The sequence below is a fragment of the Pseudorca crassidens genome, chromosome 2, assembly GCF_039906515.1.
Source record: "Pseudorca crassidens isolate mPseCra1 chromosome 2, mPseCra1.hap1, whole genome shotgun sequence".
In the NCBI taxonomy this organism is placed as follows: domain Eukaryota; kingdom Metazoa; phylum Chordata; class Mammalia; order Artiodactyla; family Delphinidae; genus Pseudorca; species Pseudorca crassidens.
Window position 1 is genome coordinate 20,630,715 of NC_090297.1, and position 23,032 is coordinate 20,653,746.

At 55.3% G+C, this 23,032-nt stretch overlaps 1 protein-coding gene across 3 annotated transcripts in view; it reads left to right on the forward strand.

Annotated features, from left to right (window-relative positions):
- Positions 1 to 22,710, forward strand: part of RPS6KA1 (ribosomal protein S6 kinase A1) — a 36,115-nt gene extending 13,405 nt beyond the window's left edge. For 2 of the 3 annotated variants that reach the window (XM_067724953.1, XM_067724958.1), the window contains 20 exons: positions 1,121 to 1,237; positions 1,508 to 1,589; positions 3,474 to 3,554; positions 3,736 to 3,815; positions 5,191 to 5,297; positions 6,024 to 6,061; positions 6,408 to 6,550; positions 6,904 to 6,974; positions 7,289 to 7,377; positions 8,337 to 8,401; positions 8,657 to 8,759; positions 10,219 to 10,349; positions 11,688 to 11,813; positions 12,035 to 12,124; positions 12,478 to 12,636; positions 19,509 to 19,670; positions 19,911 to 19,987; positions 20,268 to 20,385; positions 21,293 to 21,430; positions 21,767 to 22,710. In XM_067724953.1, coding sequence (XP_067581054.1) covers positions 1,121 to 1,237; positions 1,508 to 1,589; positions 3,474 to 3,554; positions 3,736 to 3,815; positions 5,191 to 5,297; positions 6,024 to 6,061; positions 6,408 to 6,550; positions 6,904 to 6,974; positions 7,289 to 7,377; positions 8,337 to 8,401; positions 8,657 to 8,759; positions 10,219 to 10,349; positions 11,688 to 11,813; positions 12,035 to 12,124; positions 12,478 to 12,636; positions 19,509 to 19,670; positions 19,911 to 19,987; positions 20,268 to 20,385; positions 21,293 to 21,430; positions 21,767 to 21,889 — 2,100 coding nt within the window. In that variant the 3' untranslated portion in view covers positions 21,890 to 22,710. Of the gene's footprint in view, positions 1 to 123; positions 274 to 1,120; positions 1,238 to 1,507; positions 1,590 to 3,473; positions 3,555 to 3,735; positions 3,816 to 5,190; positions 5,298 to 6,023; positions 6,062 to 6,407; positions 6,551 to 6,903; positions 6,975 to 7,288; positions 7,378 to 8,336; positions 8,402 to 8,656; positions 8,760 to 10,218; positions 10,350 to 11,687; positions 11,814 to 12,034; positions 12,125 to 12,477; positions 12,637 to 19,508; positions 19,671 to 19,910; positions 19,988 to 20,267; positions 20,386 to 21,292; positions 21,431 to 21,766 lie in introns of those variants that run through there. The other variant, XM_067724954.1, reaches the window with a different exon arrangement.
- Positions 22,711 to 23,032: the final 322 nt, after the last annotated feature.

The following is a 23,032-nucleotide window of genomic DNA, read 5'->3' on the forward strand; positions in this document are numbered from 1 at the left end:
GGCCCTGAGTGATTGGCGGTCCTGGGCTCGGCCCAGCCCCCGCCTTCACCCTGCACATCCGCCTTGGGCCTGGCCACCTCCGCAGCAGCCCCGGACGCTGCCTGCTCCTGCCATGGTGCCTCTGCCCAGCCCAGGCGGATGGAGCGGGATCCCAAGCTGCCCCGTCTGCGGCTCTGGGCCCTGCTCCCCTGGCTGCCCAGGAAGCAGCGGCCCAGGATCAGCCAGACTTCTCTGCCTGCCCCTGGCCCTGGCCCTGGCCCCAGGCGGGATTCGGTGAGTGTGCCCAGATGTCTGGGCCTGGCCTGACTGTGGCCCTTGGAGCAGGTGCCTTGGAAGCCAGTTTAGCCTCAGCTGGCTGTGGGCTCTCCTTGCCCACGCCTGTCCCTGCTGGGTGATTGGACCCTGCCCAGAGTTGCTTCCTGGGGAAGTGAGGAGGCACTTCAGGGCTCCAGGGCCATATGGACAGATTGGAGGGAGGGCAGAGGGGTCCTAGAACAACTGGGACGTGGCAAGGGCTTTCTAGTAGACTTGTATGAAGGAAGTTTCAGAGGGTGGAGCATAGAGTCTCTGGCCTTAGCTCCTACCCACCCCAGACTGGCACTTACCCGGTTGGTGGGGGAGTCTGAGGTGACTCATGGGTTCTTGTGTATCTCAGCCCTGTCCTTCTAGCCAGAGACAGCCCATGTTCCATCTTGACCAGGAACAAAAGCCCAGTTGTGCCTTCCCAGTATGAGAACAAACCCTACTTCCTATTGTGGCAAAACCAAAACCTTTGCAGCAGGGGGAGGGGAGCCGCACAGGGAGGACCTGGGGCAGGTTCGTGGGCCTCAGCCAGAGCCTGGGCTTGCCTCCACCTGGCCGTGCCTGGGCATCCCTCTGGGCCTGAACAGGCTGGAGCAGCAGGAGGTACAGGAGCTCACCTGACCTGGCACCTTGGTAATTTTCCCCTCCCCGGCTTTTGCTATTGATGAACTGGGAGGCCCTGTCAGGGTAGCTGGCTGGTTGGGCCTGTAGGACCCTGTCTGCTGAGATCCGATGGGAGTAGACTTGGATGGGGGGACATGCCCTGTGCTGACCTGAATGGGGCCCACCGTGCTCACCCGCTCTGTTCCTCCATCAGGATGAAGACGTCCTCAAGGAGATCTCCATCACGCACCATGTCAAGGCTGGCTCCGAGAAGGCCGACCCATCCCACTTTGAGCTCCTCAAGGTTCTGGGCCAGGGGTCCTTTGGCAAAGTGAGTCCTGAGCCCACAGCTGGAAGGGCAGCGCTGGTCATATCAGAGGGCAGGTGGGAGGGTCGCCTTGGAGCTTAAAAGATCAGAGGGCAAGTGTTGATGGGTCTAAGGGGAGGAGGAGAGAGGTCACCGTGGTACCCAGTGGGGACACAAGGTCAACTTGGTGCTTAGGGAAGTTGGAGGTCAGCCTGGGACCTGGAGCGTGTGGGAGCTGATGTGTTCGACCCCTGCCCAGCTCCTCCCCTGGTTTCCCCCCCGCTGCCTTCTCAGGTCTTCCTGGTGCGGAAGGTCACCCGGCCTGACAGTGGGCACCTGTATGCCATGAAGGTACTAAAGAAGGCGACACTGAAAGGTGAGTGGGGGGTACCTCCCCATGCAGAGCCCAGGCTGGGCACAGATGGAAGGAGACAGCCCAGCTCTCAAGGGCCTTGGGTCTAATGCAGGAGATAGCTCTGTCACCAGGAGTACCTGGTCTGAAGGTAGAGAAACAGGCCTATTCTCAGCCGCTCCTTATCCCCCACCTCAGCTGATAGCAAAGACAGGGTCCATTCAGAAGCACAGACTTCCGGGGATTAACCCCACCCCTTCCTGCTCCCCTTAAGCCAAGTGCTGACTGTGGCTGAAGGTGCCTGGAAGGAGGCAGGGGGTGAGTGCACTGTGTTTGCGGGGGGCCTTGTGCTGTCAGCAGAGCTGCTTTGCAATGTTAGGAGAGTCAGCGGGAGACGTCTCGGGGTGGAGAAGGGCGTGAGAGGAGAGGAGGGAACCCGGGAAAGGAGGGAGCTGGGTGGGTAGGAGAGGGTGGGTCAAGGCAAGGCCGCAGAGATGGATGGGCTCAGAGAAGGGAGCTGAGCCCAGGTCTAGAATCTCTGGACCTGCAGAGGGCGTGAGGGTGGTTGGAAGTGGGCTTTGGGCCCAGTAGTGTCTCTTTGACCAGCCTGGGAACCAGTGTGGCCACTGACCAAGTGAAGCGGGCCCCAGCTGGGCTGGGGGGCGGCAGATAATAGGAGGTATTGGCCTTGGGGTCATGGAGCCACAAAGGGTTGTCTGTGGGGTGATGCAGCTGTGGTGCCCCAAGGCCATCCTGGTAGGGATGGGAGTCCTTCCCCAGGAGGGATGGTGGGAGGAGGAGAATGCTGCGAAGGGCTCCCAGGCTGGGGCAGGAGAGGCTGAGCAGACTATGCAGCGCGGTGCAGTTGGTGCTGTGACCAGGGAGCCCGGGAGAGCGTGGGTTGTAGCCTCAAAGGGTGTGGGCTCACATGGGAGTAGCCTTTTTTTTTTTTTTAATTTATTTATTTTATTTATTTATTTTTCGCTGTGTTGGGTCTTTGTTGCTCGCGCGGGCTTTCTCTAGTTGCGGCGAGCGGGGGCTGCTCTTCATTGTGGTGCACGGGCTTCTCATTGCAGTGGCTTCTCTTGTTGCAGAGCACGGGCTCTAGGCGCGTGGGCTTCAGTAGTTGCGACGTGTGGACTCAGTAGTTGTGGCTTGAGGACTCTAGAGCACAGGCTCAGTAGTTGTGGCGCACGGGCTTAGTTGTTCCATGGCATGTGGGATCTTCCCGGACCAGGGCTTGAACCCGTGCCCCCTGCATTGGCAGGCGGATTCTTAACCACTGGAACGCCAGGGAAGTCCCGGGACTTTTACTCCTTAAAAAAAAAAAGGGGGGCTTCCCTGGTGGCGCAGTGGTTGAGAGTCCACCTGCCGATGCAGGGGACACGGGTTCGTGCCCCGGTCCGGGAGGATCCCACATGCCGCAACGCGGCTGGGCCCGTGAGCCATGGCCGCTGAGCCTGCGCATCGGAGTCTGTGCTCCACAATGGGAGAGGCCACAACAGTGAGAGGCCCACGGACCGCCAAAAAAAAAAAAAAAAAGTGTTTGTGGGATGTCTGCTGAGACCCATGAGTCTGAATTTCAGGCCCAGAGAATCTGCCCTAGACTGGAATTAGGGATTTTTATGCCAGATGGAGAGGGGGCTGATGAAGGCATCCCAGGGGGAGCCACGGGGGCAGAGGCTAAGGGCACACAAGGAACAGGATGCTTAGACTGGCTGGATTGAATGGCCTCCTTGGGGCATGGCAAGAGACAGGGCTAGAGAGATGGGCAGGGCCAAGGGCCAGCCCTGGGCACTGCCGAGAGATGTGAGGAACAAGTAGAAAAGAGAGTCCTTCTTAGCCAGGGCTGGACGTAGCTGTGTTGGGTGGCCAGACCCTTGGTAACCGCCTTCTTCCTCTGACCAGTGCGTGACCGCGTTCGGACCAAGATGGAGAGAGACATCCTGGCTGATGTAAACCATCCGTTTGTGGTGAAGCTGCACTACGGTGAGACCGCAGACCCTACTTGAGCTCCTACCCTACCTGCCAGCCTTTGCCCTTGCTGGTGGGCTGTTGCCTTCCCTGTATGTTGCCCTGTCTGCCACCCAGCAGGCTAAGGAAGCTGGGATCAGAGGGGCAGGGCCCAGGGCCCAGCTGGTTCCACCATGGCCTTTTCCCGTCTCCCCAGCCTTCCAGACTGAGGGCAAGCTCTACCTTATTCTGGACTTCCTGCGTGGCGGAGACCTCTTCACACGGCTCTCTAAAGAGGTGAGCTGACACCCCACTGCCAGGGCACCAGGATGGAGCTGGCACGGCAGTGAGACCTCAACCTGAGACTCCCCAGACCTGCCCAGCAGTCCCTGACCCACCCTGGGACAGAGCCCATTCCCTGGCAAAGCCTCTGAGAGTTTCCCCCAAGATGGTCTGAGGAGAATCAGGCTCTGGATCTGATGCTGCCCTGATTCCAGAAGCTAAGGGTGGCTCTCACCTCTTTCACCTCCATTCTTTCAGGGCTTCTCTGCGCAGGGCTATGAAGGATGCAGAGAAGCCCAAATCCACCTAGAAAGCTAGATGCTTTAACATTATGTCCCGTTAACCAAAAGGATTTTGAACTCACATAAAAGAATTTGAGGACTTCTCTGGTGGCGCAGTGGTTAAAAATCCGCCTGCCAATGCAGGGGACACGGGTTCGAGCGCTGGTCTGGGAAGATCCCACGTGCCGTGGAGCAACTAAGCCCGGGCGCCACAACTACTGAACCTGTGCTCTAGAGCCCGCGAGCCACAACTACTGAGCCCACATGCCACAACTATTGAAGCTCGTGCGCCTAGAGCCCGTGCTCTGCAACAAGAGAAGCCACCGCAGTAAGCCCATGCAATGCAACGAAGAGTAGCCCCCGCTCGCCACATTTAGAGAAAGCCCGCGCGCAGCAACAAAGACCCAATGCAGCCAAAAATAAATAAATAAATTTATTTGGGAAAAAAAAAAGAATTTGAGCCAAATATAAAAATGGGGCCATTAATACAACTTAAACTTTAGAAGAGAACCAAACTTTTTAAATTTTTAAAATGTTATTTTAACGTTTAAATAGATAATACATGATTGAAAAGAAAAATATTCATTGAGAAGTCTTCCTCCCACTCCAGCCCCCTCTACCACCCCTCCACAGATAAACATTTTATTGGTTTTTATCTAAGCTTCCCATGTTTCTTTGGAAATACAAACCAATTCATTGTGTGTTCTGAATCCTGACCCCTGCTTTCTTACATACAAAGTACTGTTCTGTAGGTACCGTTCTTTATCTTGCTTTTTTCACAACAGTGTATCTTGGAGATGAACCATATCAGAGCATGGAGGAATCCTAGTTCTAGTTTATGGCTGCACAGCACTCCGTTATGTGGGGGAGAGAGTTTATTCTAGTCCACTGCTTGACCCCTGGGTTGTTTCCAGCCTTTCGCTGTTTGCATTTCAGTGCTACCGTGAGTGACTTGGACGCTAGTCATTTTATTCTTCGGACCCCTTCATACAGAGAAGGGTGTGTGGCACTGGAATCTCTAAGGAGGACTGGGAAGCTACTGCCTGCCCAGTGACCCAGCTCCTGAGGAAGAAGCCATCCCAGCTGAAGCCCTCTCCCGCCTGTTGCAGGTTATGTTCACGGAGGAGGATGTGAAATTTTACCTGGCTGAGCTGGCTTTGGGCCTGGACCACCTGCACAGCCTGGGCATCATTTACAGAGACCTGAAGCCTGAGAAGTGAGTGAAGGCCCAGCCGCGCCCGGCCTCCCTAGGGTGTACAGAGGCAGGCCCTGGGGCCTCTTCTAGGACAGAACCAGCCTGCTGGGGTACGGAGCCAGCCTGATGGGCTGCCCCATGAACGGGTGGGTGGAGCAGAGTGGTGGAGGCAGCAGGCTCACCCGAGGGGCTGCCTGATCTCTAGTAATGCCATTACCAAGGGCCAGGTACCTCTGTGCCTGGGTGTTGCCTACTTTTTTTGCTAATCCAGTGTGACATCTGAGATGCCACCATTGAAGATCATTCCTTGATATGGCCCTTTCTAGAATTTTCCTTAACATCTGAATATCCTCAAGTGGTAACTTGGGAGCCAGGGGCAGGTGCTGAGGTGGAATGAGATGTGGCTTTAGAGTCAGGCAGACCCAAATTCAAATCTTGTCTCTATCACCTACTAGCTCTGTAACCGGGGGAGTTATTTAACCTCCCTGAGCCTTAGCTTCCCCATTGTTAAAATGGGGCCATAAAAATACCTACCTCACACAGTTGTTTCAAGAATTAGCAAGAAGGTAGGCAACACACCTACAGGGCACCACCAACACCCACTCCACCTGCCCATTCATCAGATGAGCGGCCCTGGGTGGATCACCTTCTCTGGGCTGGACCTGACCCCCGCAGGCCCCATGGTGTCCCCTGAACCCACCGAGGGCCCACAGCTGGGGCGCCCTGACTCCCATCTCTCCATTGCAGCATCCTTCTGGATGAGGAAGGCCACATCAAACTCACTGGTGAGTGGAGGGCACCTGACCCCTCGGTTTCAGGGGAGGGCAGGAGGGGCTCTTGACGGGCCTGGGCTGAGTGCCAGGGGATCCGCTTTTTCTGAGAGGCTGTGCCAGGCACTTGGAAGCGGTCAAAAGCCCAGGCCCCAGACCTGGAAGGGCCTGGGTTTGAATCCCAGCTCCCCACTGTGTAACCTTGTACAGGTCACCTAAACTCCCTGGGCCTCAGCTTCCTCCTGAGTGTGATGGGGGTGATGCCCTCAGGCCTCTGGGCAGGAGGGATAGGTGTGCAGGGAATGGCAGCAAGGAAGGCAGGGGGTCCTGAAGATGTGTCTTCTTGCCCTCCTTGCCACAGACTTCGGCTTGAGCAAGGAGGCCATTGACCACGAGAAGAAGGCCTATTCCTTCTGTGGGACGGTGGAGTACATGGCCCCCGAGGTCGTCAACCGCCAGGGCCACACCCACAGTGCAGACTGGTGGTCCTATGGGGTGCTGATGGTGAGTGCCCAGGCCCTGGGCCTCAGTTTCCCCATCTGTGTAAGGGGGTGGTTGATGGTCTCTAAGGCTCTCCTCTTGTCCTCTCACAGCTAAGCTGGCCTCACCCTCCACCCAGCTGCAGTTTCCTTCCTTGGAAGGATTCCAGGCTCAGCCCCCAGCCCTGTGCTGGGCGTCTCCCCAGCTTTGGACCCCTAGCACTGTTCCTCATGGTCTGACTGACAGAGTGGGGAGGGGCAGATGCAGTTCTTGATCCAGGCGGAACTCCTAGGCCTGGAGCTGAGTGGCTGGGGTGGGAGGAGGTGGGGGGCATGGGAGATGGGACCAGAGCCTGAACAGACCCTTGTCCTCTGCAGTTTGAGATGCTGACGGGCTCCCTGCCCTTCCAGGGGAAGGACCGGAAGGAGACCATGACACTGATTCTGAAGTAAGCTTCAGCCCCTCTCTGACGCCTCAGGGTCTCCTCCACGCCTGGCCCCAGTTTGGGGGCCAGAGTAACACCCCGCACCTGCCTCAGATTCCCCATTAATGAGACGCTCCTCTGGGCTGGGCATTGTGCTTTCCAGGGCTCCCTTTTCATCCACAGGGGCCTGTGGGAGGGGAATCCCTGCGTCATTGGGAGGGGAGTTTGAGAATGGCTTGTCTGGACTGAGCTGGAAACTAGACGTGGACAGAGGTGGGAGGTGAGATGGGGCCTCTGGGGCGGAGCTCAGCCCTGACGAGACCCGGGGGCCATTTCAGGGCAAAGCTAGGCATGCCCCAGTTTCTGAGCACGGAAGCGCAGAGCCTCCTGCGGTCCCTGTTCAAGCGGAATCCTGCCAACCGGCTCGGTAAGCAGCCCCAGCTCAGGGGAGGGGAGCGGGGTACAGCTGCGGCCTAGGCCACGGGGCCACATCTGGGGCTGAAAGGGGCCGTTGTCCTTTGTGTGGGGAGACAATGCCTCTGGCCACCCTGCTTTCTGGCTCCATGTGTGGCGTTTGGGGCAGTGGGGTGACCTGTGTGTAGGGGGAAGGCAGGAACTGAGTCATCTGTACTCCCCCTGGGGATGAGGACAGAGGCCCCGCACGGAAGGAGCACGAGCTCAGGCGTCAGAGGCTCAGGCCCCAGTACCAGCCCCATGACGGGACCCCACTGCCTTGGTACACAGTGGTCCCTCCACAAATATGTGTTGATCGAGTGAGTACCATTTGTGAGCGAAGTGACCCAAGGCAGTTGACTTCTCCCCCCAGAGCCCTAGGTCCTCGTCTCCATGGAGGACAATGATCTCAAGCTCTGTTGATTAAGTGAAGTCAGCGAATGTGTCTGTAGCAGCTGCTCAGTATGTGTTGACTCCTTGGTTCCTGGGTTCACCTGGATCATGACCAGCTTTGTAAGGTCCCGTCCAGGTCCCTGGGCTTGAATGGAGTGAGAGCCTGTCTGGTGGCTGACAAGGGCAATGGGATAAGAGCAGCAGAGATGAGGCCGGAGCTGGGAGGGAGGTGGGGGCCCCCTGCAGATCTCGGAACAGGTTCGGCCTGTCCTGACTTTGGCCTTGGGCGCGTTGCCTGGCCTCTCTTCTCTGGGCTTTCCTTCTCCTGTCAGTACATTGGAGCTTGTTCATAGAGGGGCTCCAGACAGTGGAAAATGCTGAGTGGGCAGTAGGCCTCGGGGTGATGGCTGGATGGATTTGGGGCAGCGTGAGCCCAGCCACTGGTCCCAGGCCACAGTGAGGCGAGGCTGCTCGGAGGACAGGGCGGGTGTCTGCGGGTTGGAGCGTCCCAAGGCAGACCTCTCGTCTGGGCTTTTTCAGGCTCCGGCCCTGATGGGGCAGAGGAAATCAAGCGGCATGTCTTCTACTCCACCATTGACTGGAATGTGAGTGTGTCTGTCCACCCCAGGGCCCCAGTCAGGGATTCAGCTGTGGTCGGAGGGGGCTTCTACTGCCTAGGGCCTCCCATAAGAAGCAGAGGTGACACCATGGCCTTGGAGGCATGGGCTCGCCTCCCAAGGGCAAGCGGTCATGCCCTGTCTGCATAGCCTGTGCTCTGTCCAGGCCATTGACTCCTGCACGGGGCCGCTGGCAGGCTGTGGAGGTGCCAAGGTGACCACTGTGCCTGCCCCGCCTTGCAGAAGCTGTACCGGCGCGAGATCAAGCCACCCTTCAAGCCGGCTGTGGCACAACCCGATGACACCTTCTACTTTGACACTGAGTTCACATCCCGCACGCCCAAGGGTGCGCCCTTTGTCCGGTTTGTCTTGGACTGGTACAGGAGGGAAGCAGGGAGTCAGGGGCCTCTTGGGGCACAGGGGTGTTCAGGGCTGCGGCAGGCCCAGGTGTGTGGGCAGACAGGTGGATGGGTCTCTGACTCCTTGTCTCCATCTCATTCTGCCTGGTCGTCCCACTCCGGGATCCTGTGGGCCTCTTTGTGCCTGGGTGAGGTGGTGGGGGTGGCCTTCAGGCCACAATAGAGAAGTCGGGACTCCTGCCCCAGGCATCTTCAGCCCACTGGGAAGACCAGACGCATCAGGCTCACACTCACGTCAGGGCTGAAGTATCTGACCCGGCAAACACGTGAGGTGGAGACGGTCTGGCAGCAGAGGTGACAGTGCCCACAGGTCAGGGGCAAGCGTGGGAATCGGCTTTGGCTCCTCTGACCACTGGGCTTCAGTGACTCATCTGAAACGTGGGCTCAGCGATAGACCCACTCGGTCTCTGGGGTTACTGCTAGAGGCCAAGTAGGGGGCTTCTGGGAGGGAACTTGGTAAATCCTAACATTTTGGCTAGATATTGGGGAAGAGTGTTCGTTCTGGAAGGTCTCCTGGAGGGGCAGGTTTAGCAGAGGGGGTGCTTTTCTCACTGTGGCTTGCACATCTCTGATGTCAGGGAGCTTAGCACTTCTCCAAGCAGTCTGTCCCATCTTTATTTGTTGATCTGACAAATACGTACCAAGTCCCTACTGTGTGCCAGCCATGGGAGCATTGATGGTGAACAGGACAGACCCAGGCCCTGCCTTCATATGGCTCAGGCTGTAGTGGGGGAAGAGACATGAGGACAGCTCTGGGCAGCACGACAAGTGCAGCTTAATGAGGCGAGGGCCTGGAGGAGCGGCATGAGGCCAGGTTTCTCAGAGGACAGTGTGTAAGCTGAGCCTCAAAGGATGGACGAGGAGTGGATTGTAGTTAGCAGGAACAGCATGTGCAGGGGCTCGGAGTCTTCCTTAAGGACCTGAGAAGCTTGGCGTGGCTGAGCTGTGGAATGGGGAGAGAGGAGGCTAAGCTCACAAGCACCTTATTGCCAGGCTGAGGAGCTGGGCTTTCCTGAGGGCAGAGGGGAGCATTTGAAGGGTACAGGCAGGGGGTAGACTTGTGGTTGGAACTATCCCTCTGGCTGCTGCGCAGAAGATGGACCTGAAGGGGCAGACCAGAGGCAGGGAGGCCTCCAGAAAGGGATAAAGTGCCTTGGCCTGGGCGGGTGGCGGAGGTGAGGGTCTTTCTGTTCCTTGTGTGTAAGGGCTGGGCTGCTCTAAACACACATGGGCAGATGGGCTGAGGCCGGGGATGAGGGGCCCTGCCCAGGCTGCCACAACGACCAGCTGCTGAGGCAGGCCTGGAAGCCCCTGTGGTCCACTTTGCTGGGCTGCCTCGGGTCAAGGGTACCTCCTCTGGCTCACATCCCTCTCCTGCCCCTGCAGACTCCCCAGGCATCCCCCCCAGCGCTGGTGCCCATCAGCTGTTCCGTGGCTTCAGCTTCGTGGCCACGGGCCTGATGGAGGACGACGGCAAGCCTCGGGCCACGCAGGCGCCCCTGCACTCGGTGGTACAGGTGAGGGGCAGGAGGCTGCTGCTCAGTTGTCCTTTTCCACCTAGAAGCCACAAGGCAGACGGCTGAGAACACAGGCTCTGGACTTGGATAGGTTTGGGTTCAAACCCTGACGCCACTGTGGAGCCCATTGGGCCTCCAGCCTCCTTGAGCCTCAGTTTCCCCATTTGTAAAACAGGGATAACAGCACGGTTATGAGGTTCCTGACACAGCCAGGACATTGTAGGGCCTGGGTAAATGCCAGGGAGTGCCCAGGGTGGTGCTGCTGGGCAGTGGCTGGTCCTGACGGGGGTGGGTGGCGTGGCACTCGGGTCTCCTTCCACTTGTCCCCCATTTGCACACTTTCCCGGCTCTGTAGGAAATGTAGAGTCGAGAGGCAAGAAGGTGGACTTCGGGAACTTCCCTGGTGGTCCAGGGGTTGAGACTCCATGCTTCCACTGCAGGGGTTTGTGGGTTCAATCCCTGGTCGGGGAGCTAGAATCCTGCATGCTGCACCGTGTGGCCGCAAAACGACAGCAACAACAACAGCAAACAAACAAAATTAAAAAAAAATGTAGACTTTGGAGCTCCCTGCCTGGGTCAGAGCTTCCAAGGTCAGGGGCTGTGGAGGGGACATTCACCTTCCCAGTGCCTCAGTTTCCTCATCTGTAAATGGGGTTGATGATAAAACCTTTCTCCAAGGATTGTTTCGAGGATTATGTGAGTTGACGTGTGTAAAGTTAAGGTGACTATGTGATTTATTATCCACCTGGGATATCTTGGTTGCGGACAAACGTTAAACCAGACTGGATGTGAGGACAACAGACGTGAACCAGAGCCGTCCACGGGCCGTGGGTCACCTGGTGAAAAGTGCTCGGAATAGTGCCTGCCACACTCTCAGCACCATAGCAGCATCTGATACTGTTAGTGTCTCAGAGCCTCGAGACACCCTTGAGGTGGGCTGTGTCACCCAGAAAGGGAAGGCAACTCACTGAAGGCCACGTAAGTGGCAGAGCTGGGACCTGGCTCAGGACTCCTTCATCCCTCTCAGTCCTGCCTGGGCTTCTCGGAGCTTCAAACCGCTCCATGTGTCTTGTGGCCTATTGCCTGCCCCCTCCAGCACCCACTAACCACAGACTGCAGCCAGGCACCCTGGAGAGAGTGAGTGTGCCCATCATATAGTGTAGAAAACAGGCCCAGACAGGGGCAGGTTCTTGCCTGAGGTCACACAGCCAACATTCTACCCCGGGCCTCCAGCCTCTTGCCCAGTGCCATCTCCACGGTGCCAAGGCCTCGGGTTCTGGGGGGATGACCTCTGCATCCTAGAGCTCGGGGTCAGTCCTACCTGTTGGTCTCCTGCAGCAACTACATGGAAAGAACCTGGTTTTTAGCGACGGCTATGTGGTAAAAGAGACGATCGGTGTGGGCTCCTACTCCGAGTGCAAGCGCTGTGTCCACAAGGCCACCACCATGGAGTATGCTGTCAAGGTAGGCCTCTCGACCTTGTCTCGGCCGAGGCCGCTCGGTGGGGTGGAGGTGGGGGGCCGCGTAGCCCTGGCCCGTTGGTGGGGGAGAGTTGGTGCCTGAGGCTCTGTGGATGGGTGAAAGGTGTGCGGCTGAGACTCCACGCCCTGCAGCGTGGGCTCTGTGGCGGGAAGGGAGTCTGGAGTCGGTCCCTCGGACACCACCACACGCACCCCTCTCCTCAGGTCATCGACAAGAGCAAGCGAGATCCCTCGGAAGAGATTGAGATTCTTCTGCGGTACGGGCAGCACCCCAACATCATCACTCTGAAAGATGTAAGTGGGGGTCCTCGACTCTAGGACCGTCTCGGGGCTGCCATTCCTTGGGCTTCTGATCCTCCCGTGCTTATGGATGGGGAGGCCCCTCAGTGCCGCGGATCTGGCTGCACCCAAGTGCCCTCCACTTCAGACCCAGGCAGTCTCTGAGAGCTTTCCTGCCCATCAGGACAGAGCCAGCACCTTGTCCAGGGGCCCAGATAGGTGAAGGCCCTGCCAGGGTGACTGAAGCACAGAGCAGAACACATGCCCAAGCCCCATGTCATTCCTTCCTTCCTGTCCTGGTGAGCCGGTGGCCAAGGGGCCCAGGCCTGGCATCAAGGGGAGGGGCCTGATGATGAGGTCTCTGGCAGGTGTACGATGATGGCAAACACGTGTACCTGGTGACAGAGCTGATGCGGGGAGGGGAGCTGCTGGATAAGATCCTACGGCAGAAATTCTTCTCAGAGCGTGAGGCCAGCTTCGTCCTGCATACCATCGGCAAGACCGTGGAGTATCTGCACTCCCAGGGGGTAAGTCTTGGGTCGGGGGCACCAAGTGGGCGTGGGGGGCGGCCAAGGGTCGTACCGTAAACAGTGTGTGAACCATGACTGGCCCAGGCAATCTTCAACCAGCCAGACAGAGGGGAGACTTGGGATGAGTGAGGGGGCGAGTGGATGGACATAAGGAAGGGAGGGAGGGAGAGATGAGGCCAAACTGTGAAAATGAACATTTGTTCAGGACCTAGGCAGGCGTCATATTGACTTCTTTCCTTACATTATCTCAATTGATTTTCACAACAACCCTGTTAGGTAGGTGCTGTTATTGGCCTCACTTTACAGGTAAGAAGGCTGAGGCTCAGAGATGTGAGCTCACTTGCCCAGGGTCACACAGTCCAGGAAGAATGGAGCCAGAATGTCTGACTGAGGAATTTGGGTGGAGAGCTACAGATGGGGAGTGAGGCTTTAAGTTAGGAACGAGCAGGATCACTGTGGGAGCTGCAAGGCTTCAGGGTGGTGAATCCGGCCATGGGTTCGGCTGTTAGGACAGAGGAAGTGGATGCAAGAGGAAATGCTGCTGGAGACACTGCAGGTGCTACAGAAGAGTGTGTGTCCGAACCGTAGGACTTGTCCTTATCATTGCACAAGGCAGAGCTAGAAAAGGTCCTTATAGGGTATCAAAGCTGAAAACAGAGTCAGCGTGAGTTCCTCTCTGGACGAGATGATGTTTTAGGGTGCTTCTGGTCAGGCAGTATGGGGGTTAAGGACGCAGGCTCTGGAATGAGACTGGCTGTGTCCAGTTCTGCATGTTAGGTTGGGAAAACCTCCCACCTCTCTGAGCCATTTCCTCATCTGCAAACTCATGACAGTAAGAGCTGCCCCTTCACAGGTTGGATGAGGCAAGAAGTGAGGTGCTGTGCCAGGGAAGCACCATGGTCCAGCGCAGGTCCCTGGAAAAGGCCACATAAACATTACGGGGAAATAGGACTAGATCATTGCTATGCCTTTTTTTTTTTTAACATTAACTTTTTATTATTTTTATTTATTTATTTATTTGTTTGTTTGTTTGTTTATTTTGCGGTACGCAGGCCTCTCACTGTTGTGGCCTCTCCCGTTGCGGAGCACAGGCTCCGGACGTGCAGGCTCAGCGGCCATGGCTCACGGGCCCAGCCGCTCCACAGCACGTGGGATCTTCCTAGACTGGGGCACGAACCCACGTCCCCTGCATCGGCAGGCGGACTCTCAACCACTGCGCCACCAGGGAAGCCCAACGTTAACTTTTTAGTATGAAAAATTTCAAACATATACAAATTGTACAAGAATAGAATAATGAACCCCCTGTAACCAGATTCAAGAATTGTCAAGATTTTTACCCCACTCCCTCCCTCTTTTCTTCCTTCCCTCTCCTTCTCCCTCCTTCTCCCTCTTTCAATTTCTTACTTTCTTTTTTGTTGTTGCTGGAGTATTTTCCCCCACTTTTTATTGAGGAAAAAGTTCAAACCTATATAAAAGTTAAAAGAATAGTACAAGGGATGTACACAGCACTATATTGAAAATGGATACCAACAAGGACCTACTGTATAGCACAGGGAACTCTGCTCAATATAATGTAAAAACCTAAATGGGAAAAGAATTTGAAAAAGAATAGATACATGTATATGTATAACTGAATCACTTTGCTGAACACCCAAAGTTAACACACTGTCAATCAACTATACGCCAATATGAAATAAAAAGTTTTTTAAAAAAGAAGAGAATAGTACAAGGAAAAACGTTTCCCTTTAAGATTCACCAAATCTTTTTTGGGTTTTTTTTTTGGCCGAGCCACACGGCATGGGGGATCTTAGTTCCCTGACCAGGGATTGAACCTGCGCCCCCTGCAGTGGAAGCGCGGAGTCTTAACCACTGGACTGCAAGGGAAGTCCCAAGATTCACCAAATCTTTTTTGATTTTTTTTTTGGCTGTGCCGCATGGCATGCGGGATCTCAGTTCCCCGACAAGGGATCGAAACTGGGCCCTTGACAGTGAGAGCGTGGAGTCCTAATTACTGGACCGCCAGGGAATTCCCTATCCCACATTCTGAATGTGTCTGTTTGCTTCCTCATGGCATCATTTTAATTGTTTCTCTATTGCCTATATTTCCTGTAAACTGCAAGGTGCTCCAAAGTGTTAATTAGGTTTAGCTTCAACTTCTTTTTGGGATCAAGGAGTCAATAAACACTCCATGGGAGGCACAGTGTACTTCACAAAGCATCACGTCCCTGAGCCAACATCTTGTTGCCCCCGTTAGTCATCAGTCGTGTCGGTGGTCACAGTCTGGGGATGCGTGAGTGGGTGGCGGGCAGTGGGTGGGCCTGAGGTGTATCATAAAGGTCCTCACCAACCCTTCATGCAATGGTTTCACCCTTTCAGGACCTTGGCCTGAATCAATCCTTTCATTAGGGTTTGTAAAAATAAAGTAAAAGTTTTGTGAAAAAGATCTTTACCTCCTAACCAGAGCTTCAGTTTGCTTACCACATGTACTGTTAATGGTCACGTTTGAAGTGGTTTAGTTTTTTGAAAAGGCCAGTGCAAACAGACTGATATGGAAACATGTCAGGTCAGACAGTAAATGTGCTTCCTTTTCCTGTTTTGTTCTCACGTGAGTACTAGCTCATGTTACCCACAGAAGGTTTAGAAGACAGAGCTGAAGCAGTGCGTTTCCAGTGGGCCCCCTGAACTCAGAGCAGGGAAGGGCTTTGTAGAGTGGGAGCTGCCTCCAAAAGGAGTGAGCCCCCCATGAGGGGCAGTGAGCTCCAGGACAGACAGCTGCTCGGTGGGGTGTCATGGGAGAATGTTGTTTCTTGCCCAGAGAAAATCTTTGGGATTTTGGAATCTATGGGCTTCTAAAGTTTCTGGCCCTTTCCAAATACCAGGGGTAGATGATGAGGAAATGGGAAGCTCTCCTGGAGGTATTTGGAGGGAGATTCTCGGGGCTGATTATACTTTGGCAGCATCTGTGGTCTAGAAGCTGGGAATCTCATAACAGCCGAGGAATGGGAAGGGGCTGACCAGGAGCAGGGTCCACTGGGACCTCCTGTTTGTTTTAACGTTACCTTCCTATTGAAATATCACATAAACAAATCATCATGTATAATTCAATAAATCTTCAAAAAGTGAATACACCCATGTAACTGAGCCCCCAGATCAAGAACTGAAGGATTTCCAGTTCCCCCCCAACCCCCTCGAGCCCCTTCCAGTCCCTGCACCCTCCCCAAGGATAACCATTCTAAGTGAACTTCTAATTTTTGTGTGTGTGTGTGTGTGGTACGCGGGCCTCTCACTGTCATGGCCTCTCCCGTTGTGGAGCGCAGGCTCGGGACGCGCAGGCTCAGCCGCTCCGTGGCACGTGGGATCCTCCCGGACCGGGGCACGAACCCGTGTCCCCTGCATCGGCAGGCGGACCCTCAACCACTGCGCCACCAGGGAAGCCTGTGAACTTCTAATTTTATATAAACGTACTCTTTCATATCTCACTTCTGTCACTCAGCACTCTCAGATTCGTCTGCGATGTTGTGTGACTGCAGTTCACTCCTTCTCGTTGCCGTGTGGTTTCTACTGTATGAATAGACCACAATTTAACTGTTCTTTCTACCGTTAATGGACATGGAGTTGTTACCAGTTTTTTGACTGTGACAAATAATGCTGCCGTGACATTCTTACCCTTGTCTTTCGTGAACACTTGCCCATTTTAACGCTGGGTGTAAACCTAACTGTGGAATTGCTGGGTCATAGTGCAGTGTATATTCATCATTAGTAGATGTTGCCAGTTTTTCAAAGTTGTTTTACCTACTTACACTCCTCCCAGAAGTGTGTGAGAGTTCTGGTACTCTCCAACACTTGGTATTTTCCATCTTTTTAATCACAGCCATCCTAGGAGATGAGGAATGGTATCTCATAGTGGTTTTAACTTGCATTTTCCTGACGACTGAGGAAGTTGAGCACCTCTTCGTGGGGTTATTGCCATTTGGACAGCCTCTTTTATGGAATGTCTGTTCAAGTCTTTTGTCCGTTTGAAGAAATTGGGTTGTCTGCCTTTTTCATCTATTTTGCAAGAGTCCTTTGTTTAATACGTGGGCCCTTTCAGGTCTCTTGCTTCCCTCATATTGTTTCTGTAAGGGCCCCAGCATGCCGGGGACAGCTTGTCTGAGAACTCAGCAGGGCTTCACACTTTGGCTTCTCTGTTTAGCCAGATGATTCATGTAGAAGAACTTCACCCTTTTGTGTGTGTGTGGCTGGTCACAGGCGCCCTAACGCACATCCTCCGACGGTGCTGGTGATGACAGAGGTGCCGCCGCTTCACATAGCACTTTCCACAGGCCAGACAGGTTCTAAGCACTTTGCACATCAACTCATTTAACTGTTCCAACGAACCTATGAAGAAAGTATTAGTATTATTCTGCCCATTTTATAAGTGAGGGAGCTGAGGCTCTGGGAGCTTAAGTAAAGGCCTCATCGCTAAGCTGTCCCCAGAGTCTGTGCCCCTAACTTGTGTGTGATCGGATGCTGCTTTGGACAGCATCTGTCCCTTCATTTTCCTCCCCTTCTTGTCTTCTAATTCTTAAGGGCTTCTTAACAAGCACTCACTGTATCTTAATGTCCAGCATGATGGTGGGGCTCAGCCCCAGGGAGTGCTGGCGTTACTATGGCAGCAGCTGCCACTTTCCAAGCCCTGTGCTAAGTATTCCTGGTACATAACTCATATGCTCCTTCCCGTAACCCTGGGGGCCGAGCACTCTCATCAGCCCCATTTTACAGGTGAGAAAACCAAGGACTAAAGAGGTTAAGTGACACATCAAGACCACACAGCTACTGCTGGTAAAGCCAGGATTCACACTCTGGCCCATCTGCCTCCTGACTGAAATCACAACTCCGCCCGAGCCACAGCCTGTTGACTCAGTGGCTGCATTTGGCCTCCACAGGGCGGGTGTTTTCTTGTTTGGGATTTGGTTTGGTTTGGTAATTTGGCCGCTTTTGAAACCGGGGCCCGAGTTGCTGTATGGTGCCTGTCAGCTGGAGTGCGCAGCGGCTGCCCCTTGAGCCTGTTGGCCTGGCTCTACGGGGAATATGCAAGGACCATCTCGTGAAGCCAACTAACCTGCGAGACTCAGCTGATTTAACCTGCAAGGTCTCTGTGTGTTTCAGAGGGGTGAGTCATTCATTCATTGCACAGCGTTCACGTAGCACTTGCTCTGTGCGAGTCCCTGTGCTCGGTGCTGGGGGTGAGCCGGTGTTCCACAGAGAGATACGGCTATTTATGGCTGAAGGAACCCCCACTGGCCTGAGCTCAGGGCGCTTGAGGGATGTGGTGGACAAAGGCTGGAACGGACAGCTGAACCTTCCACACCAGGATGGGGACTTCAGGCTTTATCTTGCAAGTAGTAGGGAGCCATTGAAGGTCTTTGACGGTGCTCAAGGCGTACCATGAGCTCATGGGAGGAGGAGAAGGAGGGTGAGAATGAGTTTAGTCTGGGATGTGTTGGGTTTGAGGGCCTATGGGACATTCAGTGGTTGCCGTCTGGTAAGCAGCTGTATGAGCCTGGACTCAGGAAAGCTCTGGGTTAGTGTTAGAGATCTGAGAGTTGTCGATAATTAGGTAATAGTTAGAGGAATGACTATGAATAGAACCATGCCAAGGGAGAGGGGGTGGTTGAAAAGTAAGTGGAGTGGTTCAGCCCCCTCAGGTTACAGATGAGCAAATGGGGCCAGAGGAAAGTCATTTGCTTAAGGCCTCACTAGTTAAGTGTCATTCATCCATTCATTCGGCAGTTATTTATTGAACACCTACCTTGTGCTGGGAACTATTCTAAATGCTGGGATGCAGCAGCATGAGCGAAACACCCGTGGAGCTTACATTCCAGTGGGTGGGTTCAGAAGACAATTAAGTAAATATCCAATGGTGGTAAATGCTGTGGATAAAGATAAAGCAGGGTGAGGAGACTAAGGAGTACAGGTCCGTGATTGCTATTTTATATGGAATGGTCTAGGGAAGGCCTCACTGATAAGGTGACATTTGAGCTGAAACCTGAAAGAAATGAGAATGAGCCAGGCCGATGCTTAAGGGAAGAGTATTCCAGAAAGAGGGAACAGCAAGTGCGAAGGCTCTGAGGCAGGAGTGTGCTTGGCATGTTGAAGGAAGAGCAAAGAGGCTGGTGTGGCCAAAGCCAACTGAGCAAGGAGGAGAGTGCTAGAGGACCAGAGAGCGCAAGCGACGTGGGTAGGGGGCAGGGGAGAGATGAGGTGGGGCCATCAGGCCATCGTAAAGACATTTCCTCTTGAGAGCAGAACCCTTGGAGAGGACACGATCTGGCTTACATTTAATAGGATCGCTCTGGCTGCTCTGTTTAGAACAGGCTGTAGGGGGTGAGGTCAGAAGCAGGAAGACCAGTTAGGAGGTTGCTGCAGTAACCCCGGGGGAGGGATGATAGTGGCTGGGATCAGCGTGCTGCCAGGAGAGGGGCTGAGAAGTGCTTGGGCTCTGGGTGTGTTTTAATGGTAGAGCCAGCAGAGTTTGCTAATGGATTGATTGAGGAATACGAGAAAAAAAGAGGAATTGAGAATGACTCTTAAGATTTCAATCCAAGCAATGGGAAGGATGGAGTTGCCATTAGGTAAGATTGTGTGATGGCGGATTTGAGGAGTTCTGTGTGGACAAGTTAGAGCTGCCTCACAGACATTGACCTAGAAGTTTCAAGTCGGCAATACCAGCAGCACTAAGGCCCCTTTGTAGCCCCTTCCCCTCTCAGATTCTGGGTCCTTCTGCCCCCTCTCTGGGCCCGTCTTCTAACTCTCCCATCCCTGGCAGTGGACCTGGGCCACCGGCAGCCTGCCCACATGGAGAACTGACCCGGGCCCTCTTCCCCCAGGTTGTGCACAGGGACCTCAAGCCCAGCAACATCCTGTATGTGGACGAGTCTGGGAACCCTGAGTGCCTGCGCATCTGCGACTTTGGCTTTGCCAAGCAGCTGCGGGCTGAGAACGGGCTTCTCATGACACCTTGCTACACCGCCAACTTCGTGGCGCCGGAGGTGAGTGGCCTGGCCTCCTCAGCTGCAAGAGTGAGGGGACCTAGCACGGGGAGCCTCGTGTCCCTTCCAGAGGCCCCACGCTGTCCAGAGCCCGTCTCTGCGGCCTTGGCCCGGGGACCAAGGGAGGATCAGCCCAGGCCTGGGACCCTTGTCCTACCCTTTGGGGAGGAGCAGGCAAGCATATGGGGCTACTTGTCATTGCCCCTCAGACAGACCCTCCCCTGCCTCCCTTCCTGCCAGGTACTGAAGCGCCAGGGCTATGACGAGGGCTGCGACATCTGGAGCCTGGGCATTCTGCTGTACACCATGCTGGCGGGGTGAGTACCCCACTGGCCTGCCCCCCTCAGCCCCCCGCCCCTTCCTCCAGCCCTAGTGTAGCTGGGGTGGTGCTTGTCTGATGGGAGAGACTCAGCCCTGCCTCAGGAAGGCTGAAGACAGGGACATGGCCCTGCCTTTGGGAGCTCCACCTGCAGGAGGAAGTCCCACACTTGGGAGCACCCCATCTGAAGGGGGAGACACAGCCCCCCGCCCCTCCCCACCCCTGGCCCCAGGATGGAGGCCAGAGGCTATACCCAGACTGGGTGGACTTTTCCCCAGATACACTCCATTTGCCAATGGACCCAGTGACACACCAGAGGAAATCCTGACCCGGATCGGCAGTGGGAAGTTCACCCTCAGCGGGGGAAATTGGAACACGGTTTCAGACACAGCCAAGGTGAGGCTGTAAAGCCTGGACCCTGCTCATTTGTGGGGGGGGGCGGGGAGGCAGGGTCCCATCCCAGGGCTTTTCAGCATTTCACGAACAGGTGACCTGCAGCCTCATTTCTCCAAGTGGAATGTCCCACAAATCTCTGTTGCCCTATTTCTCCAAGTGAAAGATTCCCAGGCAGACTGCCCCCCACACCTTGTTTGAAAACAACTTGGTGATCATTTACTGGCCCTTCCCGTGTTCTGGGCCCTGTAGGGGAACAGAGGGCTGCATCATCACAGCCCCTGCCGTGGGAAAACTTAGTGTGAGGTGAGGACAGGCTTGCGCACAAGGAACAGAGATGCCAGGTGCGGAGAGGCAGGTCCTCCTGGTCAGGGGTACAGGCAGTGGAGACACGAGGAGAGCCCCAGGCTACCGGGCAGAGAGACCTTCTCAGAGGAGGGGACGTTTGAGCTTTCACTGTTAGCAATGGGTTCCAGTCATGGGAACCTCTGTGTCAGACAGAGGTTGAGCCCTTAATGAACAGTGCCACCTTGCATTAACCTTATGAGTCAGGTATTTTTGTTATCCCGTTTCTCAGAGGCGAAACTGGGGCTCAGAGAGTTAAAGTAACTTGCCCAGGAGATGCAGTTGATGAGCAGGGGAGTCAGGTTTTGAAGCTGCCCAACCCCAGCCTTAGGTTCTTCCCACCTTCCTGCATGGCTCCTAGAAGGTGAAAGAGAAAGGAAACGGCCTTCCAGGAAGAAGTCCTGAAGAAGGGCATGTGCTCGGGGAGGCCGTGGTGTGGAGAGTGGATCGAAGGGGCCACTGCAAGGGTCCAGGCGGGAGATGGCAGGAGATGGCTGCCTTACAGACACAGCTGTGTGCGCCCCTGCTAGCCCTTCCCACCAACCCCTTCCTGCTGTTCCCCCAGGACCTGGTATCCAAGATGCTGCATGTGGACCCGCACCAGCGCCTCACAGCTAAGCAGGTCCTGCAGCACCCGTGGATCACCCAGAAAGACAAGCTCCCCCAGAGCCAGCTATCCCACCAGGACCTGCAGACTGTGAAGGTACAGACACCCAGGCTGCCAGGTCAAGGTTCCATGGGCAGGGACTTGGGGTGGCAGAGCCAGGAGATGCCATGTGTGTCTCTTCCCAGGGAGCCCCAGTCTGACATGCAGGGGTGTCTACAGTGCACTCGTGGCCCCCCTGGTCCTCTAGGGGGCCCAGCCCCTGAGCTCTGAAGCCTCCAGTCTGAGGGATGAGGCAGGACTGATGACCATGAAGAACCACCAAGGCGGGATTAACAGGGGCCTGTGGGGGCTGTGGAACACTGGGAGGGGCTGGCCTGGCCCTGGAGCACATGCGCCTCCCACCCGGGAACTGACTCCCACCTCCTCCCCCAGGGAGCCATGGCAGCGACATACTCTGCGCTCAACAGCTCCAAGCCCACCCCTCAGCTGAAGCCCATCGAGTCGTCCATCCTGGCCCAGCGGCGGGTGAGGAAGCTGCCATCGACCACCCTGTGAGGGGCCAGAGCGTCCGGGCCGCAGGGCAGTGCTAGCTCGACGGAGGCAGCGTACTTCCCAGAGGGAGCGGGCCCGAGTCACAGGGCCAGAGGGAGCGGAGCCCCGAGGGGGCCCAGATCACCCCGGGGAGGACGTAAGAAGTGCCTTCTCCTCCCCCAGGACGCACTCTTCTCGGTTCAGGCTCTGCTGGTTGAAATCGATTCACTGTACAAACTCTTGTCTTCTTTTAAGACAGAAATGGCACCAACCACCATGGGTTTTTACAAGATCCATTTGCCTTTCTGGGAGCAGAAGTAGCCAGTGCAGCCCCAGGAGGGGCACTGAGTCGCACTAGGGCTGTCTGTAGCTGAGACTCCTTAGAGCAGCTTTGGGGTCCCCCTGGGGGGACCCCTACAACTGGCCATGTGTAGCCATCTGCACCCACCTCCAAGGCGGCCCAGCGCCGCCTTCCAGAGCCCTTGGCTCTTCGGCAGAACTTGCTCTATCCCCATCGGCTCCTTTTCTCTTCTGTTCTGCTGGGGCTTCTGGAACCACTTTCTGCTAGAGGAGAGGACCAAGGCCCCGCGGCTCCCAGCTCCAGGCACCAGCATCCACATTGGCCGTACCACTGGGTCCTCTGCAGTCAGGTCGGGCAGCCCCTGAAGGAGCATCTGGAAAGCACTTTTTGGCTGACTTCTGTTGGAGTCTGCCACAGGACAGAGTCCACAGGAGGCCTGTGGGGCAGGCCAAGAGGGGCAGGGGCTTTTTTCATTCCTTCCTCAGCTGGTAACTCAGGGTTCATCTGTCCACGGCCTTTCTAATAAACTTACAGTTGAGTTGAAGCTCGCTTGTCTCCGCTTGTCATCCCTGGATTTGCCCTCCCTCTGCTATTGGGTGTTGAGGACTTTGGCAGTGACAAGTAGTGGGCCAGGGCCAGTTGGCCCAGCTGCTTGGAGCTCAGTTGGGGAGCATGTGGGAGTCCCGCTGGCTCTGCCCACACATTCCTGTCAGGGATTCCAATATGGTATTGATCGTAGTAATGGGATTACTAGCCACTAGTGACCAAGTGCCAGGGCCTTACACGTATTTCTCACTTAATCTTAACAACCCTGTGAGGAAGATGCTATTATATTATTATCCCTGTTTAATAGATGGGGAAACTGA